Genomic DNA, 21913 nt, shown 5'->3' on the forward strand with positions numbered 1-21913 from the left:
TCAGGTATTGTAGATTCAAGTTTGTTCTAATCATCACCCCCCGGGGTAGGGCGGGGCCAAAATGGCCGACCAAATTTTTACATAGAAATATATAGGAAAGTTCTTTAAAAATCTTCTTCTCAAGAATGGCAAAGCCATAATTGATCATATATATATGGAAGCATGCTCAGGTAGTGTAGATTCAAATTTGTTCAAATCATGACCCCCGGGGGTAGGGCGGGGCCAAAATGGCCGACCAAAGTTTTACATAGAAATATATAGGAAAATTCTTTAAAAATCTTCTTCTCAAGAATGACAAAGCCATAATTCATTATATTTATATGGAAGCATGCTCAGGTAGTGTAAATTCAAGTTTGTTCAAATCATGACCCCTGGGGGTAGGGCGGGGCCAAAATGGCCGACCAAAGTTTTCAAAGATATATATAGGAAAATTCTTTAAAAATCATTTTCTAAAAAATAGCCAATCCATGATTAGCTGCAGAACTGTAGCTCTCCGAAAAATATATACTGACAGACCAGAGAGCTACAGTGCCACCCATTGAGAAAACTGTATATTTATTGTGCACAAAAAATTGCACTTGATTCCGGATAAATTCTTCCTATTTCTTACTTCTATTGCGAAAAAGCTAAATTTCAAAATATTCCTTACTCCTTTATCAGGTATATTCGTAGTTGACATCTGCACGAAGAGCATTGGACCGAATTATCTTGCAAACCAAAATGGCAGAATAAATAGACGAAATTTTCGATGATCTCAATTTCAGGCCCAGAAAGGTTATTAACAACAATTATAAGGATTGTTTTGTTGTGGAAACAGCGAAAGAATATGTTAGGAACACAGGGTTAGTAATATTTTGAGGGACAGTTTTAAAATCATGGAGAAATATATCGAAAAACAGCGCACGTTTTTGTGCGCAATAAATATACAGTTTTCTAAATGGGTGGCACTGTAGCTCTCCGGTCTGTCAATATATATTTTTCGGAGAGCTACAGTTCTGCAGCTAATCCATGATTGGTCATGGGACTACTTTTGGATTTAAACTTTACAACAAAAAACCATTTTTTACTTTTTCCTACCCTTAGTGCTCAGGTGAGCGATGTGGCCCATGGGCCTCTTGTTTTTGTGGCAATTAAGATTGCAATACGACTAGAACTGTAGGTTGGAGTAGCCTTTTAAAAGAATTTTACAGAAATTTCAATTTTAGTTACCATGGCAACATCATTCATCAAAATAATAAACCAAAGAGAATTATGTATCTCAGTGTAGTCTACTTAAATGCTGCATTATATTAAAATCAGACCAAACTGTTGCATTTTGAAAATATTTCTAAGAAATTTCTATTTTTAGTAACCACCATAACATCGTTGATCGAAATCAAAAACGGATAAATAGAATTATGTATCTTTAGTGTAGTCTACTTTTGTGCCAAGTTATATTGAAATCAGATTAAACTGTAGAAGGAGTAGCATTTTGAAAGTATTTCTAAGAAATTTCTACTTTTAGTAACCACAGCAATCATAATCAAATATTGTCAATTTGAGACTGAACCAGTTGTTTTTATTTACCGAAGCAAGACTGTGATCCTATTAACATACAAATTTTAAAAATCGGCTCTCAAACCTTAACTGTTTGAATTGATTTAGGCATGACTAAAAATTGTACTGAAATATATATTCTGTCATAAAAAACATGAAACTGAGGTGAAAACCCTTTATTCTCTCTGAATCAAAATACAGACATATTAAATATTCCTTACAACAAATGTAATTCTCTCTGAATCAATGTACTAAAATAAATATTACTTACATTAAATGTAATTCAGGCCCTCAATATCTCAGAGTTAAAAGGTTTGAGTTTGAATCTAATTTCTTTCAGTAGATTATGTATAACATCAAACTCTAAAAACACACCGTCCTGAATTTAGTAATCTCTTAAGATTACAGAACCCTTATCAAAACACACATATATCATGTCAGGGTACAATTGTCATTTATGTGTTTTTTTTTCTGTTTGTCAATATTTTTGTTTTCAAAACAGAAAAGAGTATTTAAACAACTTTTTCAATTGTATGGAAAATTGTTCCACATCATTCTTTGGACACCCTGGCAAATTTAATTTTTATTTAGAGCTTTTGTTTGCATATGAGTTGTCATTGATAAATGTATCTGCATGAGTTTCATTGTTTACACATAGTGCTTAATTGATTTGAAATTAGAAAAATCAATCTTTTTTCAGAGAAAAGTACATCTTCTTGTTGATGATATTTTTCTCTGGTTGAATCTTTTTGAGGTACTTTGTCAGTGTGCTTGTCATTTCCTCTTTGCTCATGTTGACCTTCTTGGACTTGAATTTTTTTAACAGTTCTTTTGCTGTCATTGGTTTTCTCATCAGGTACCTACGAATGGCCTCCTCTGTGATTCCAGCACTGTCAAACAGAACAAATACCTCAAATAACAATTATTCCACTACTGTCAAATACCGTTAAAGTGGTAATTATAGCGAGACTCAAATTTAGCAATTTGTCCTTAAAAACTGGTATTTTATTTTCAACAAGATGTAATTTTAAAATTCACACTAAAGACGCTATTACAAATTAAAGACGTACAACACACTGGGGGAGATAACTCTTGCGATTTCAATTGAACATTTGACGTGACGTCAAAATTAACGTCAAAAATAAAGCGTCAAAACGACGAGTAAAACGATCCCGATGTATATCAATCATGAAAGAAAATTGGGATATGGGGCTTGGCTTTGATTGCGCGTACCATACTCAATCAATAAGTATTTTTTAATTAACCCGATTAAACTCCGTAAAAAGCAAGACATAAAATACCATCCCTTAATGTTTATTTCATATACAATAAATTGTATTTTTGATCAAAGCGCAGCATTTTTTTTTATTCTGAAAATTTTATTTTACATTGCCGAAATTCTCATTATGTACAATTGGCTATATAACATTCCGATTAATGGTCTTCATTACAATTTGTGCATTTACGATATACATATTGTTTTATTTTTCTTTAATTAAATAAAATAACAATAAATAAACAAAAAAAACTTTTTACAATGTAAAATCGATGTAGACCCTTACTGATCAAAGAGGAACAACTCTGAAAATGTAGGAGATGTTTATTTTCCTCCCTTTATTCACGGTTTTCCACAGAAATACATTTACAGCAAGACCTGATAAATCCGAGAATTGAATACTATAGACCTCATATACACAATGTAAGTATAGAATTGAAAAGAATTGTTTACTTGTACTGAAATTATCTGCATTGATGAATATCCTATTGCAGCAAATCGTTTGACTTTCTGTCAGCAATGTCGGTTCGCATTTCCTCGAATCAAAACAAAACGTAGCCTATAAGATTTTAAAAAAAAATATCAAAGTGCGATTTGATATAAATTGAAATAGATGAAGAGTTTAATGTTTGATATTTTGAAGTTAATGTGGATGAATACGGAATTTTCATACTAACTTTAGAAGCGACGACATTGAAAGAAATGCGTACAATATCATGAGGGGTGTACATCTATGCAAATGTCGATGTATTCCCAATTTACAATTTACAAGGCTTAGATAATTCATAGTTTTTCAGTTTAAGATCTTTAAAAATTATTTTGATGATATGTATATCAAAAAGATGACTATGTTTTTGTGTTAAATGGTTAAAGGAATAAGCCAATGAAATTTGACATTGATATCTAACCTGGCTTTTTTGAAAATCAAGGTTTAAGTAGTTCATTGATTAAAAATTTTCTCTCCTCGTAAACAACTAAAGGGGGGTAACTTTTGGAAGTTCCTGTCCAAAAACCACTCGAACGATTTTGTCCAAAATGTGCATACATACAGTAGATATAGTCATGTACTAAATATACAAAAATAACGAAAATTAAACGACAGGAATTTTTTGGGGTAGGTGTGTTGTACATCCTTAAATGCAGATAATACCAAAATCTAACTGCAGAAATCCAAATGAAGGGATTTCCATATTTGTATAATAGCTAAACATGAGACGTATTTTGGACTCAAAATCCAAAAAAAATACAGCAAAATCATAAGAGTAAACAGGTCCGTTTGATGTATCATCCATGCATGGATGTTTTATTTTCCATTTGTTTAACTAACATTTAACTTAAATTACTTTTAAGTTAGTAGATAAATACCTTGATGTCTTTGCACTGACCCCAGGGCTGTCAGTTCTAGACTTTTTAGAAGGAATGTCTTCTGACTCCATTTTTCTTTTCTGGGCTATAGAAAACAAGAACAAAGTTTACATAACATTGAAGGTTCCAAAAAAAAAAAATTCAGTTAATTGTAGGAGGAGTAGCATTATAAGTACATTGTATATCACAGACATTTCTAATTAGTAACCATGGCAACAATGTTCATTGAAATAAAAAAAACAAACATAGAATTATGTAGCTTACCGGTAGTATAATCTACTTTTGCCAAGTTATATTGAAATCAGACCAAAACTATAGGAACAGTGTTTGAAATGACCATACGCCCGACCGCCCGAGACGCATAAATTTTGTCACGGGAGAACAGATTTCCATGTATAGACGCCCGGCTGGACGTGTAAAATTTTTCTATAAATTAAAATTTTGATATTTGATAAACCTCTCTCGAATCAAATAATATTACTGGCTTCAAAGAGTTACAAGCAGTAATATTGTAATATCGTATAATATTTTGAGTACCTCGCAGTTATCTAACATACTACCGATCTTTTGCGGTGGAGTCGAGAAAGCTCTAAATCTCGTGAGATTACTGGGGCACATGGCATTGTTTACAGGAGTGACAATCGAATGATTCGAACAATCTTACGCCGAAAGTACAATGTATTGACCAAGAATTGAACTCCAAATAATAGATTGTCAAATAAGGAAAGTTTCAAAAAAAATTTCAGTTCTAAAATGTGACGATTTTCAATAAATGTTTCGTGAGAAGAGCCAGCTTGGTTAAAAATATCGTTAAAAATGGAACATTTTAGGATTAGCTCCTGTCAAAAAATTAATAAGGCTGGTTCAGCGATTGTTTAGCAAGGTATTCCACCAGGATTTTTTACTTATCTGTCCTTATAAATTCTACAATGATCGATCTTGCATTGTATTCATTAGCACATTTGCCCCATCCAACAGACGTTTCCTATCTCCATCGCGAAAGAGTTCCGCTAAGTTTTGTAATCGCGATATCAAGTAATCCAATCTAAGTGAGCTGGCCCCATTAACATTACTGTAACATTTATAACTTTTGAAATACAATTGCTTTTTTCGGGCTAGTACATTTTTGGCAGGGCTGATAACTTCCACTAGCAATCAGCCCTGCATGTCTAGCTAATTTTACAGCGAGTTTCAAACACTGATAGGAAGATAGGAAGATTAGCTTTTTGAAAATTTTTCAAAGAAATTTCTATTTTTATACATAGCCATGGCAACTCCATTCATCAAAATGAAAATGGGTAAAAAGAATTATGTAATAACTTGGTGTAGTCTACTTGTAGCTGCTGATCTGTAGCATTGTGATTTTATATATTTGTCTTTGATCATAACGCTACAGATAATGCAAAAAAAGGTGCAATTTACAGTGCAATATTTTTGTGGACTCTTGGGGAGAATTTCTCCACTTTCTAGCATGGGTCAATCAACTACCTTTCAGTCCCTAATTCTGGGCACATTATTTAAATAATCTGTATATTTTATCCATCTCCCAACCCTTTATAGTTGTCTCTACAAGTGATAAACTTGCTTGTTTAAACTTCTTTGTTAGATTGCTGAACATTCACTTCAAGCAAGTTTATTGCCTGTAAAGACAATTACATGTATAAATGGTTGGGAGGTGGATAAAATATACATATAGAATGTGTCTAGAATTAGGGAGTGAAAGGTAGTTAATTGACCCATGCTAGAAAGTGGAGAGATTCTCCCTAAAAGTGCACAAAAAATATTGCACTGTAAATTGCACTTTTTTTGCATTACCGGATCTGTAGGGTTATGGTCTCAAAAGACAAATATATAAAACCATAACACTACAGATCTGCAGCTAGTCTACTTGTTGCCAAGGTATATTGAATCAGACCAAAATTATATAAAAAGTAGTGTTTTGAAAATTTTTTTTACAGACTAACAGACTGACATACAGATAGGTGGACGACACACTCCTTTGATTAAGCTCTTCTGGTTTCTGACCAGTAGAGCTACAAAATAATGAAATCCCAGTAAATACACCTTATTGTGTCTACTATTACACTGAGTAGAATGATCACCTTTCTTATTCTCTGTATCCATTAAGCTGGGTGTGGAAGATCTTGGCACTGGAGAAGCCCTATCTTTCTTATTTTTCTACAAAATACAATCAATTTAATCACACGTACTTTAAAACAAAATGAGAAATAAAACTAAACATGGGTAATCAGAGATTACAGAGCTGAGCTCGACAATGATGTAAGTAAGGCAAAGTCCCACATTAAACTGATCTAGTACTGTAGAGTTAAGAGTCATTGTAAATAGAATCTGCACCCACCTGCATAAAGATGACTGAAGCTAGATGATCTTCCTTTTCTATATCTGAATCACTCTCTGAACTGGAACTGCTACTGCTCTCAGAACCTGGTGAAGAAACAACTCAGTTAGTGAGGATTAGAATGATGGGACCTTCCTGCTGCACCACATCTCTACAAATTGTGACATAATCTGATTCTGTAACTTTCAAATTTACAAACATAGTGAAGTTAAAACCATCATGTTGATTTTCTTGAAGCACATGTACAGTAGAACAACATTTATAATAAAATACAATTCCAAAATCTACTTTTTGCACAATGATTATTAAATGTCTGTTTTCTGCAAAATTCAAGAATATTGCATTTTTACAATGCCTGGATTCTCAAAAAGAAATTTCATTATTGAAAATGAGAACACTATAAAGTCTCTACTTTATTTTGATATATGAAATTGGACAAAGAGTAATAATCAATTCATTGATATAAAGACAGGGTCATTTTATGCATAAAGTGATTCTAGCTCTTTACACTACCTGAGGATGCTTCCATATTAATGAGACAACAGAAAGATTTTTCCTTTAAATTCCTTTGTAAAATTTTGTTGCTCTATATCTTACCCCAAAACATCAGATGACTTAACTATATAGAATAATTCTCTTTTTTAGCCTTGATATTTTGTAATAAGTAAGTATCAATGATTTAAACCCCCCTTCTTTTCTTCTCTTTTTTGGCCTTGATATTTTGTAATCAGTAAGTATCAGTTATTTACCCTCCTTCTTCTTCTCTTTTTTAGCCTTGTCCTCCTCCTCTTCTTCCTCTCCTTTATTGGACTTCTGGTCCTCCTCCTCCTCACTCTCCTCTTCCTCAGAATCTATCAACTTCCTCAGGCCTCGCTCCTCATCTACTCCTTTTTCTTCATAGGTGCCTTTCTTTTCCCTATCTTCCATTTCTTCTTCACTAGAAAAGTCATGCTTCTAATTTGTGACAAAGTCTCATAGATCTCATTAACTGATGGGATTACAGAAAACTTGAGCAAGGATACAAGTCAATAGAGTAAATCCGAAATAAATTTAGCTCACCAAAATTACGGTTGGCACTACCTTGATAAACATACATGTCAAATACATGCAAAATATACAATGTACAAGAAAATAATACAAAATCTAAAGACTTTTTATTATCACTTTCAGTTTGTGCAACAAGTTGTGTGAGAAGTTTTGATTATGTGGCCATATTATTGTTAAAAATTGTGGTCAAGAATAAAAGAAAATCCTTGTTCCTAAGATAAACAAAATAATGAAATGATCAGGAATAATTATTGTTTCATTTTTAAAGAAGGATATTTATCATTCAAAAAAATGGTCAAGTAGTTCTGATTTAAGAAATGATCAATTTCAGTAAAACAATCTCAATGTATTTTCAAAGTATTTACATATCAGTTTGTGTGTCACTGTATATCATATTATTTAAAATAGCCGTGGCATGAGCTCATAATATATTTATAAAATAACAGTGGCATGAGCTCATAATATATCTATAAAATAACAGTGGCATGAGCTCATAACATGAGAGAATTCCAGTGAACTGTAATTCAAATAAGGGAGTGCTCAGTGTATGCCCCCTCCCTTTTTAGCTAACCTGAGCCAAAGGCTCAAGTGAGCTTTTCTGATCAAAATTTGTCCGTTGTCTGTCGTTGTCATCGTTGTTGTCGTAGTCGTCGTTGTCGTTGTAGTCGTCGTTGTCGTTGTTGTAAACTTTTCATATTTTCATCTTCTTCTCAAGAACCACTGGGCCAATTTCAACCAAACTTGCTACAAAGTATCCTTGGGTAAAGGGGATTCAAGTTTCTTCAAATGAAGGGCCACGCCCTTTTCCAAGGGGAGATAATTATGAATTAGAGAAAAATTAATGGCATTTTTAAAAAATCTTCTTCTCAAGAACCACTGGGCCAGGAAAGATGAAACTCATGTGGAATCATCCTCAGGTAGTGTAGATTCAAGTTTGTTCAAATCATGACCCCGGGGGTAGGGTGGGGCCAAAATGGCCGATCAAAGTTTTAAATAGGAATATATAGGAAAAATCTTTAAAAATCTTCTTCTCAAGAACCACTGGGCCAGGAAAGATGAAACTCATGTGGAATCATCCTCAGGTAGTGTAGACTCAAGTTTGTTCAAATCATGACCCCTGGGGGTAGAGTGGGGCCAAAATGGTCAATCAAAATTTTACATAGGAATATATAGGAAAAATCTTTAAAAATCTTCTTCTCAAGAACCACTGGGCCAGGAAAGATGAAACTCATGTGGAATCATCTTCAGGTAGTGTAGATTCAAGTTTGTTCAAATCATGAGTGTGGGGCCAAAAGATCAAAGTTTTACATAGGAATATATAGGAAAAATCTTTAATAATCTTCTCCTCAAGAACCACTGGGCCAGGAAAGATGAAACTCATGTGGAATCATCTTCAGGTAGTGTAGATTCAAGTTTGTTCAAATCTGGGGGTAGGGTGGGGCCAATATGGTCAATCAAAGTTTTACAAAGGAAGATATAGGAAAAATTTTGAAAAATCTTCTTCTCAAGAACCACTGGACCAGGAAAGATGAAACTCATGTGGAATCATTGTCAGGTAGTGTAGATTCAAGTTTGTTCAAATCATGACCCTCGGGGGTAGGAGGGGCCAAAATGGCCGATCAAAGTTTTACATAGGAATATATAGGAAAAATCTTTAAAATTCTTCTTCTCAAGAACCACTGGGCCAGGAAAGATGAAACTCATGTGGAATCATCTTCAGGTAGTGTAGATTCAAGTTTGTTCAAATCATGACCCCCGGGGGTAGGGTGGGGCCAATATGGTCAATCAAAGTTTTACAAAGGAAGATATAGGAAAAATTTTGAAAAATCTTCTTCTCAAGAACCACTGGGCCAAGAAACTCATGTGGAATCATTGTCAGGTAGTGTAGATTCAAGTTTGTTCAAATCATGACTCCCGAGGGGTAGGGTAGGGCAAAATGGCCAATCAAAGTTTTACATAGGAATATATAGGAAAAATCTTCTTCTCAGGAACCATTGAGACAGGAAAGATGAAACTCATGTGGAATCATCTTCAGGTAGTGTAGATTCAAGTTTGTTCAAATAATGACCCCCGGGAGTAGGATGGGGCCAAATGGCCGATAAAAGTTTTAAATGGCAATAAATAGGGAAACCTTTTAAAATCTTCTTTTCAAGTACTTCAAAGCCATGCTTAGTGATATTTATAGGGAATCATCCTCAGGTATTGTAGATTCTAGTTTGTTCAAATCACTACCCCCTGGGGGGTTAAAATTCAAGCCCCCTCCGCCCTCAGTAAACTTTCAGTTCTGATCTGATTTGTGCTTTTTTTCTAGCCAATTGCTCAGGTGAGCGATGTGGCCCCTGGGCCTCTTGTTACTATACCTGCTGGAGTCAGTGATGTAGTCAACCTCTCTGTCATCAAAATCTCCCTCATCACTATCTTCCACTGCCTCATCATCAGAATTGTGTTTGGCATTTCTCTTTTGGTGTTTTTTGCCCTTCTTTTTACTCTTAGAATCTATTCAACAGATTAAGATCATAAATAATCAGTGCAAATATCATGGAATTGTCAAAGACTACAGTAACTGTAAACCAACTATTATTCATGTGCATGAAATATTCGCGAGTTTTTTCGACCTTCTTTAACTTGTTAATATTAATCCCAGAACCATTTACTTTACTTTAAATTGATAGGGAATGTTTCCATGCCGAATTAAACATTGCAGACTGATTGAAAACTAAGGAATAGCAAATAAAAAGATGACATAAATAATAGCTGGTTTACAGTATTTGCTTGACTAAACTGTTAATGTAGAGAAGCACATGAGTATATATTCAACAAAAACAAAATTTTGGCTAAAATCTTGTGGTCCTGGCATTTTTCCAGGAAATATTGAATTATTTTGTTAAAATGCCACTCACATTTATTTATTTTACTGTATTTTGTCAAAATTCCCTTCACCAATTAATAATAGTTATACCTTTAAACAAACAGCTTTTTGTGTATTCATTGCTTAACATTTTGCCAAAATTAGAACAACTTCACAAATTTCCAGTAAGTCTTTGAGACAAAATGGCCTATCATCAATGCATTTTTATGTCTTATTATGCTTAACAATTTGATTTGCTAATAAAGCAAACTTAAACTGACAGGCCAGAACTATGAATAAACAGCAAGCTTATCCATATGTACTGTTTCATCCTGCAGTTACTATTTCCCTACCTCTGAATAGACTGATAGGTACTGACTAACTATGGTAGAAATACTGACAATGATGAGAGAACAGGGAAACATGGTCAAGTCAGGGGGATGACAAATCCCATTGCCCAATGCTCGGAGCTAGTGAATTTTAGGGGTAAGCAAGTGAAATTTTATTAACCACTTGCCCACCCCTAAAGTGACTTATCACTAAAAAAGTAGGGATGTCAACGAATATTCGAATATTCATTCGATGAGTTGATATTCGAATATGAATTTATGATTCGAATATTCGTTTTTAAGTATACAAGCATTAAAAAGAGAAAAAAAGCCGGGAGTTTTATTAGAAATTGAATCAAGTTTGTACAAAATAAAAAAAAAACACTCCTCTTGGATTACCTGAAAGGTGTGAAGAGTGCATCCATTTAGTAGTTTATTTATTTGTTCACTTAATTAGTGGTATAATAGTGTCCAGTACTTACAATCAGCTTGTATTGTTGTAAGGACAAAGTTTTACAGTAAACACACGGACCCTTTGTTTATGTAAATATCATTAAAATCATTATCAGGAAATTAAGATTAGCAAAAAGTAATTGATTTAAATGTTTCACCGTTAGATAATTGTTCTGCTTGGTATGAGTTTGAAGGAGTTATCGATGTAGACTTTAGTAAGACGATCAATTAATCTGGAACATACTAAAGAATCTTGAATATTCAAAAAACAATCATTACATTTTGGATATATATTATTCAATATAATTTAAAAAATATATAATTGCAGTGCATTTACCGCACTCTACTTGGGTTTTTATTTCAAAATAATGCCATAAAACCTATACTACTTGACAGGAGAGTGAAGATTTATATATTTAATAATGCAAGATGTATCTATTTTATCGAATATTCGAATATATTCGAATACTTCTATCGAATATTCGAATATATTCGAACACTTCTATCGAATATTCGAATATCAATTATTGACAATTTTGACATCCCTACTAAAAAATAAAATCAATATGTAAGCTAATTGAATTTTGAATATGTACTTGCCCTTGGACAAGTGCCTTAAATATCTATTTGTCAGCCCCTGTAAGATGTATTTCATGGTAGAAGATTAAAAACAGTAGTAATGGAAATAAATGTCGGAAACAAGTTACCATTTTCATCTTCATTAAGTTTCTCTTCATCTTCTTCTTCGTCATTTCCTTCATCTGAATAATTAGCCCAATCTTCTTCATCTGTTATCTTCTGCAATGGTTACCAACAGATGTATGACTAACTTCAATATGACAGGTCACAGACAAGGTTAAATAGTTTCAAATGTAGCTAAAAATCTTTGGTTAAGTTCATCATGTGAAAAAAGGTTTTGTTACAAGGAAAATACTTAGGGAAATATGATAGCCTTAGCACTAACTGTTCAGAAGTTATGTCCAAGATTAATTTTTTTCAAAACTGGGTCAACCTTAAAATACTGATACCAAAGAAAAATGAATGTATAACTCAAAATAACGTACAAATTCACTTTTTTCCTTCTTTTTTGATTTGGTCTTTGTTTTTATTGTATCTTCTTCATCAGGATTTGCTTCTTCTTCCTCTTCATTCCTCACACGATTCCTCACCATCACAGAAAACAAATTCATAGTTTTGTCTCGTCTGTAACATATTAAAACTTAATTACAAATTACATACTGCATTTTTAAATGATTTATCAAACAATCAAATACTTTTATTTGATACTTTTTTAAGTTGCTGCATAATTACTCAAAGTTCACAGGACCATGGTAAACTTCAACAAATAAAATTAATTTAAAAGTGAAGCCTGTCTCTTTTATGTTGGAAAAATTAGGGTGTCTGGTTACTCAGTGTTCAGAACTTGCCCTTCATTTGAACAAATTTGAATCCCCTTTACCCAATGATTCTTCTTATTAAGTTTGGTTGAGACTGGCTCAGTGATTCTTGAGAAAATGTAAAAATGTGAAAAGTTTAGACAAATGAATACTGGACTGAATCCTATCAGAAAATCTCACATGAGCTACTAGAAGCATTAATTTACCTTAGTTAGTACATTGTGTAGCCAGTAGCCTACTATACATGTACAAAGCCTAATGAAATTGGACAAAACTGAAGGAGGAGGAGCATTAAAAAAGTTGAGATATAAATGCAGATCAAATACAGTGTCCAAAGCAAGTCCCATAATGCCCAGCCTTAAATGTACCGTCAGTGCCTGTTTGGTCTCTGAAGGGCTACTACTTTGGCTAAAAGTCCTTTATCTTGGAAATGTTGGTCAGATCCAGCATCAGAAGCAGGTTATATACTGTACATCCCTAGATACATCATCCTTATCAAGTTTAGTTTTATTAAGCTTGTATACTGTAAAAGCACAAATATTCGTTGGGGATTACATTTCGTTTATTTCCTTGTTAACAATTATCAACGAAATTAAATCCCACACGAAATTTTATATGACTATACAGGTGACTCTCGATCTCTCGAACTTCAAGGGACCGCAAGAAAAGTTCGAGAGATCGAGGGGTTCGAGAGATAGAAAGTAAAAAAATCCGGAATTTTCAGTTCCGATCACAGAAGTTCTACTTTTAAAGATACCAGAAGTATATGTAAATAAAGTCATTGCACGTTTTCAATCGTATTTGACAGGTAATTAACGTGATATCAACAACAATGATTGTATTTCGATAAATAAATAGAATTTCTAAAGTTTCAGTATTTATTTGTTCTTATTCATGATTACATGAAACCCGAATAGCAATTGTCGGTTTGGCTATTCCGCGGCTTGATCGTATTTGACAGGTAATTAACGTGATATCAACAACAATGATTGTATTTCGATAAATAAATAGAATTTCTAAAGTTTCAGTATTTATTTGTTCTTATTCATGATTACATGAAACCCGAATAGCAATTGTCGGTTTGGCTATTCCGCGGCTTGATCGGGACTACTTTTAAAGATACCAGAAGTATATGTAAATAAAGTCATTGCACGTTTTCAATCGTATTTGACAGGTAATTAACGTGATATCAACAACAATGATTGTATTTCGATAAATAAATAGAATTTCTAAAGTTTCAGTATTTATTTGTTCTTATTCATGATTACATGAAACCCGAATAGCAATTGTCGGTTTGGCTATTCCGCGGCTTGATCGGGACCTTCACCAGTGTTCACCAGATTTTTCTTAATCGGTATTCAGTCCTTGAGAAAGGAATTTTCTTGTGCAGTATTTGCCTGCTGGAATCATTTAGACTCTATTTAATCATGATAAAAGTTCAAAGTCTATCGGAACTTACTGAAACGAACATCTATAAATTTTAAATTTCTAAAAAGTATCGTCTCAATTTCAATTCGAATTAAGTTGTGAATTTGTTTATAATCTACCCTGTAATTAATAACCAATTAATTATATCAAAACACGGACGACCCACAGGTGTAGTGTCATCTATGTAAACACCCAATTAACACCTCCATGCCAGCCCAAGGCGTTCATTGTTTCCAGGTAAGGTCCAGACTGCATCAATTTCACACTTGATTGGCGTGTATAAACGCGCAATCAAAACTTCGAGAGATAGAGAGTAAAATTCAATGAAATATGTGTAACGGGACCAAGATTTTGGTTCGAGAGATGGAGAACTTCGAGAGATAGAAGTTCGAGAGATCAGGAGTAAATTTGCTTAATTATATAGAGGAAAAAAACGGGACCGGGGGTTCACTTCGAGAGATCGAGAACTTCGAGCCATCGAGAGTCACCTGTATATTGAATAGGGTTACTTTCGAAACAACGAAATTAAATGCCCACGAAACTATTTTTGATGACAAATCAACGAAATTTTATCCCCACGAAAATTTGTGCTTCTACAGTATATAATTACTTAAGAATAAGACATGCTCCTAGAACTTTAACCAGATCATAATGACATTCATCCAAAAAATGAAGTTTAGATCCAGCATTGTAAGCAAGTATGATACTAAGCATCCATCCCAAAACGTTGAAAGCTTGGTCCAGGCAGGGCTTTCAGTTACTTGAGTTAAGTTGGACACTTACACTGACGTTGGTTCCAACACCAGGGGTATTGCATAAGCCTGACTAAATCGAGATCATAGCGAGATTAAAATTCAGCTACTTGTACAATTTCCCTGATTATTTATTATATGAAACTATAACATATTCAAAGTGGAAATTATTGCATTATTTTACTTTTACCCATAATGTTTGGAGACCCTAAATTGATTTCTACCTGTTGAATTCTTCCTCTGCCTCCTCTGAATTGAGGTACTTGTATTTGATGATAGGACTAAAAGTGTACCACTCCTCCACTGGAAAGGCTTCAAATGCTCCATCTGCACACTGGGTGAAGATATAATAGGAGGTATTCTCTGTAATTGTACCCTCTTTAACACCCTTCATTCTGTAGAAAATCAAACCAATTTCATGATGTACATAACAAGAACCAGATTGTAAAGTAAATGGAGTAACCAATATTTATAAACATTTTTTTCTTAAACAAGAAGCCCAAGAGCCTAAACAGTCACTCGTGTATAATACAATAATGTCAAGGATCCATATAATGGTTCATAATCATAAAATACATATCAAAAACTAAAACAAGAGGCCAATGGGCCTGGGCATCTGAGAACTTTTCTTAGTGAAAAGCTACAATCAGTTTTTTACTAAAAGGTTTCAATAAAACAGGATGTGATTATGAAATTTTATTTTATTAATTGAAATGTTATTGATAAGTTACTGCAATCTATTGTATTTTTTAGTGTAACTGATTAAATTACAACTGCACAAAATTGAAATAAATGTCTTTCTTTACTTTCAAATTTACTTAGAAAAATGTGATTAGTAATATTCAGTAACAATTACTTTCAGTGTAACCCTCTTGCAATAATCACCTAATATTTCTTGCATTTGATTAAAAATTGGTTTACAATTACCAGGTAGTGCTCATTTTTTTTCTAAGAACATGTCTTACTTCTTCATTTCCTTGTTCTTCCCTATTTTCAGAATCCAAGGTTGTTCCTCTGGATTATATTTTTTTGACATGATGCCGTATTTTTTGCGCCTGGCCTCTTCTTTCTGCTCACGCCCGTACTCACTACCGGCTCCAAATTTGGGATGTACATCAATGTCATAAGCTGACTTAAACTCCTTATAATTGTTCTCTCTTTCCATTCTAATTGGTGTCTAGATAAAATCAAAATTTTGCAAAACAAAAATTACCAGTAATTCAAATTGACAATATTTGTATCTTTTTTCTCTTATATTTAAAATTAGATGAAACACTGTGAGGCAATATACATTACTTTGAGAATTTAGAAACATCTTTGTGAGCATTTTCAGTTATTCCATGCCTGATTTTGAGAAGGATCAGACTACCTTAATAATGACTTTAGAATGAACTTGCTCCTAAGATACCGAGGTATATCATCCATGCAAGTTTGGTCACTTAAAGACTTGATAGTTACTTTACTATTAACCTGCTCAAAAAACTTAAACCTGGTCACTCTTTTGAAAAATGTGGCTCAGAAAATGAAATGCTGCATCTGAAACCTGACTGATACAATGAAACAAGAAACACCGTCAGAAGAAGTTAATTCTTCTTTGGTCAATACAGGGCACAGAAATCTGCTCCAAAAATTTTCCTTGGATGTCATGCTATGGGTATAATATTACTCCCACAATCTTTGTAGAAATAAGTTAATGAAAGGCCCATGGGCCACAATGCTCACCTGGGTCAATATAATTCTATTCTTATTCATCAGTAGATTTTCACCTAACTTATATTCCAATGTAAGACTTTGAACCCCCATTTTGGCTTAACAGTATTCCTGAGGGGTCCAGACAGTACAAATTTGAACATAATTCCTAAGAATGTTTCTATATCTAATTAAGCCTTTGCTATTCTTAAGAAAAAGATTTTTGAAGAAATATTCATATATATTCCTATGCTTAATTTGATCCCCCAATTGTGTCCCCACCATACCCCTGGGGTCATGATTTGAACAAACTTGCATCTACACAATGAAATGAAGGTTTCACATAAGTTTCAATTCTTGGCTTAATAGTACTTGAGAAGTAAGTTAAGAAAAGGCCTCCCATTGATAGAGTATGTGGCTCATTATTTGAATAAACTTGAATCCCCTTCACTCAAGGATCCTTTGTGGCAAATTTGATTAAAATTGGCAGCAACAAGATAGATGGATAATGGACACCTTACTAAAGCATAAGCTCTTGTGTTCTCTGACTGGAAGAGCTAAAAAAAAGATATTAATCTTGAAAATTTTCTACAGAAAAAGATAAAATTATTAAAGAATATTGTTTTTTAAAGTTTAAGAAAACAATATTCAACTTCTCTGAAATCTATTTTCTACAAGTCATACTTGCATCAGTGTTTCCTTTTATAACTTTTCAAATTGCCTGTCATAAAGTTTTTGATGTAATGTTGTGTATAAGCAGAAATTTTAGCAAAGATTCAATTTTGGTATTTTTTTTAGGGTGTTGAGATTGCTAATATCAAATATTCCCACATATAAGGTTACTGGTATCTTTCAAGGCATTGCATACTGCAGATCACTATATTTATACAAGTAAACCATCAGGTATTTATTAGAAAGACAAAATTTACTTGAGCTGTGGTTTCTGTTGCATTTAATCTTTAATAATACAAATATATGCCAGAATGAAATTTTCGCAAGTAGACAAACTTGCCCAATTATGTGAAAATAAAGTTCTCATGAATAAAAAGTGATTTAAAGTATAATCACTTTCTCAATAAAATTTAATGCCTATTTTTTTTTTTATAAGAAAAAAAACCACCAAAGAAAAAATTTGCATCTTGCTAAAAAATTTCACTTATAAGGTATTTGTCACAACAAACCTGACTTAATTTCACGAAGTCCACATCATTTCCTGTAGAAAACTTCATCATTTTATATTTCTTTTTCTGACCTCTGAAATGATATTACAGTGTATTGTATTTCAATGTTCTCTTTCAAAATATAAACTACATGCACTTCTCTTGAAAAAAATATAGAAATCAGTCTCTTGTCTCTAAAATTCTTTTGGTCTTAAGTTAGAAATTTTAAAAAAAATGAGCACTAAGATTGATAAAATTTCCTCTCTAACTTTTTTTGGTTAAAATTAGATGGCAATGACTATCAATGTTAGATTTCCAAAATATTCGACATTTCTCTTATTTAGCTTTAGAAATACAGAAGCACTCTACAATCTGAGTTTCTTTGAACATTTTGTTCTTCAACAGCTTTTTAAAAGATTCTACTATTTTTTTGACATGAAAAATAAGCACAGGTACAACAAATTTATTTTAGAGATATGAAAATAATCACTTACTTTGGTACTCGAACAACAAATTCTTGTGTTGTGACGTTAGATGACCCAGGCTAAAAAAAACATAAATTAAACTTGAAATTGAATAATAAGGAGTTTTTTAAGTAAACTCAATGAAAATACTATGGACAAACATGACAAATGCGAATTGATACCCTAAACTTAGTATAGTATTTCATACCCTATATTTAGCATGTTTAGTATACTACATAAATTGTGCAGTAAATATGTTTAAAATCAAATACATGTACATTGGATACATTTATAATATTGCAATGCACACTCATATACATGATAACGATTGAGAAATTTGTCATATTTAGTAATAATGTACATTAAATATTGTACAAGCAATCTGTATAGAACAAAAAGCAAAAGTGACATAAAAAAATTAATTTAATTTCAACAAGTACTCAACTATCACTCCACTAAAGCATCTGACTATTCGGTTAATTAAGCTACACAAGTAAATTTGACACCCCTTGTTTTTACAGTGTGAAAATATCAAAATTATATTTTTTCAGTAATTATATATAATTTATCTATGATGTGTAATAGGAGAGGAGAAAAATGCAGCAGACCAGATCTAATTAGAATAATCAAACTGTGTCTCGAGACAAGACCTCACCACAGTTAGAATATGTCCCATATACCTGCAATGTAACAAATCGAAGCAGATCCGCCCCAAAACGATTTTGATGAATACGAAAGGGGTTGCACTGAAAATTACTACCAAATTAATCAAATCAAACCTTTTTGAGATTGTATATGCCTTTTATCCCAAAAATAATCAATAAAAAGACGAAAAATCTACCTGCCATGTTTAATTCAGAACTCTCTAGATTATTTATGGTAAATGCACTGAGTAGGAGTTATCGCCCAAGTTTTTTTGCTACACTACGAATACACGGAATGAATTCTATCATTAAACCGGGTCTGTAGGACAATATCATTTTAATGATAGAACGTTCTATCTAGATCAGATCGTGATTTGAATCCCCCTCCCCCCATCATCTCAAGCCATAGTCTGGAATCCACATATAGCTCTCTCCTACACATGGCTGCTTGATCACAAAAAGTGTCGTAATCTTGAACATTTAAGCCTCTCTATTTTAACGTCATATTCAGTCAATGACAAGTTTTGTTTCCATCGTAATTGAAATCAACAATTTACATCAGCAGTATACAAGAAATATTTCGTACACTGCGATTGGGTATTGAAAGGTCACATCAAAGTTCACTATCTGACTTAGATAGAACGTTCTATCGTTAAAATGATATTGTCCTACGGACCCGGTTTAACGATAGAATTCGTTCCATGTATTCGTAATGTAGCAAAAGAAACACAGACGATAACTCGTACTCAGTGATTTACTACGCACAATCTAGAAAGTTCCGAATGTAAACATGGCAGGTAAATTTGAAGTGAGAGAAAAACGTTGAGAATTAATTAATTGCATTTTCGTATTTATATGGATTATTTTTTGGGATAAAAGGCATAAGCAATCTCAAAAAGGTTTGTTTTGATTAATTTGGTAGTTATTTCCAGTGCAAATCCTTTTATATTCTTCAAAATCATTTCGGAGCGGATCCGCTCTGATTTGCTACATTGCAAGTATATGGGACGTAATCTAACTGTGGTGAGGGCTTGTACCAAGACACAGTTTGATTATTCTAACTATATCTGACTATGCTTTACTCGCATTGGTTGATATTTTAATGAACTACAAGATATTCTCTCCTCATTCAACAACGGCCAGAATGGGAGAGGATTGTAAATTTTGGCCGTGGTTTGCAACGATGCCTCCCCCAACCTCCCGAATTTCGGTCAGGTGCTCTACAAACTTAGCTATAGACTAGAATTAAAACTTTTTTAAATGAGCCAAAGTGAGGAGCCATACCTGCATGTATGTAATGTATGTACATGTACTACAAGTTTCTGTAAGATTTGGAGCTCTGTTCAGCTGTTATGCCCTTTACGGCTTTGAAGCTTAAGATTCTTTACCAGGTCTGTTTGGTAACAAATTAGACTGAAGAAAAAAATCCATTGTGATTTTACCTGGCCTGGTGTCGTGGCCATTCTACGTTCCTACAGCTGCTATTCATAAACTGACACTCGTAGTATCAGGTATGGAACTGTACAGGATTAAACGAAAGTGGAAACACTAGTTCAAAAAGTTTCGTATAAATTATTGTTATTAAAATCAAATTAACTGTTGTTTTAAAAAGTAATTTTTAAACATGTTGCAAAAATGTATGTCATTTCGTTCTATTAATATTTTCACTATTCCCTACAATTTTATATAAATACGAAACTAAATACTTGTATTAGACAATGCGTGATCAAAAGATTCGACAAATGATCCTCTTTTGAAGCCCTCGTAAACGAAGTTTCGTTGTGTAAAAGTGGGTCAAACTGAAAGGTCAACTTCAAAAAGTAAAAAATTTGATGGTACCCAAAGAAAGGTCTTGTCACAAGATCGCATACATATATAGCTCCACTAAATCAGTTATGGGCAAGGTTTAAGTTTTTGCGGAAAACAGAGAGACAGACAGACAGAGAGACAGATAGGCCGACAGACGGACGAACACAACAAACATTCCGAACTTTTACTTTGGCCATATCTTTTGAACAATAGATACCACGACTTTTGTACTTCATATATGTATTTGTTGTGACAAGTCCTTCATAGGCGTCGGAAGCAATTTGAAAGGGGGGGGGGCTAAACCAACAAAAAAAAAGTGAACCCCAATTTTCAATGCCTATATTTTTATGTCTATCTTTGCCAAAAAAGAGGGGGGGAGCCCCCGCCCCCTCCCGGTTCCGACGCCCATGGTCCTTTCACTGGATACCAACAACTTTAACCTTGACCTTGGCGATTTCCGTACTTATGAAAAAAAAACTTTAACTTGGCCATAACTTTGGAATGGTAAGGGCTAGTGCTTTCATACTTCACATAATCTTTGTGAGAAGACCCTTTCATTGGATACCAAGAACTTTGACCCTTTGACTTTAACCGTGGAGTTTGATTTTTTTTTTTTTTAAAAACAATCCTTGACCATAACTTTTGAAGGGTTTTGGCTAGTGTTTTAAATTCATACTTTTCATATTTAATCCTACCAAGAATTTTGACATTGACCTTGGAGTTTCTACTTTTTAAGGTCAGACGAGACGTTCCTCAATATAATAATAGTAGCAATAATTCAATGACAAAGTCTTTGAAAAATTTATCTATTATTAAGGAATGTCTCGTTTGTCCTTAAATTTTTTTTAACCTTGGCCATACCTTTTGAAAGGTTAGGGCTAGGGCTTCCATATTTCACATATTCTTTGTGGCAAGACACCAATTACCTTTGACCTTGACCTTAGAGATTTCTGTACCTATGAAAAAACTTTAACCTAGGCCTACTTTCATATTTCACAATTGTATTACCAGTGAGAATGCCCCACTTTGGGTACCAACTACCAATATATTAATTAAATTTGCATTTAAGAAAAAGTTTCATCTTCGCAATGTTGCCATACGTACGGGAGCATCAGTGTTTCACAAACACATCCTGTTTTAAACATGTACAAGTAACTGTAGTACTGCTTTTCTCCAATACTTTAAACTTCTCTAGAATTTCCAATGACATCAATATCTGGGATCAAGGGAGAGATTTTTCTCACATAAATTTAAATTAAGGAAAAAAAACTAGAGGTACTGTGAGTAACAAGCTCACTAAATGATACCCCAGCCTCCCAAATGAATATAATGGCACTGTCCATGTTTTGCTGGGATC

At 33.4% G+C, this 21913-nt stretch overlaps 2 protein-coding genes across 2 annotated transcripts in view; both read right to left on the reverse strand.

The window, feature by feature from the left end:
• Positions 1–5789, reverse strand: part of LOC134230749 (large ribosomal subunit protein eL37A-like) — a 43213-nt gene extending 37424 nt beyond the window's left edge. The window contains exon 1 of the mRNA XM_062712588.1: positions 5784–5789. Within this exon, the coding sequence (XP_062568572.1) occupies positions 5784–5785 (2 nt within the window). The 5' untranslated portion in view covers positions 5786–5789. The remainder of the gene's footprint in view (positions 1–5783) is intronic.
• On the reverse strand, positions 1698–20326 carry LOC134230743 (general transcription factor IIF subunit 1-like). The gene is made up of 13 exons (XM_062712583.1): positions 20190–20326; positions 18134–18183; positions 17661–17733; positions 15756–15967; positions 15015–15185; positions 12278–12416; positions 11921–12011; positions 9944–10079; positions 7286–7473; positions 6537–6622; positions 6280–6355; positions 4178–4262; positions 1698–2426 (listed from the first exon to the last, which is right to left on the reverse strand). Exons 1-13 carry the CDS (start codon positions 20208–20210, stop codon positions 2222–2224), a joined length of 1533 nt encoding a protein of 510 aa, XP_062568567.1. The 5' UTR covers positions 20211–20326; the 3' UTR covers positions 1698–2221.
• Between the last annotated feature and the right edge of the window lie 1587 nt (positions 20327–21913).

Source organism: Saccostrea cucullata, unplaced genomic scaffold, assembly GCF_032062105.1.
Source record: "Saccostrea cucullata isolate Sc308-1 unplaced genomic scaffold, CSIRO_AGI_Scuc_v1 ctg520, whole genome shotgun sequence".
NCBI lineage: Eukaryota > Metazoa > Mollusca > Bivalvia > Ostreida > Ostreidae > Saccostrea > Saccostrea cuccullata.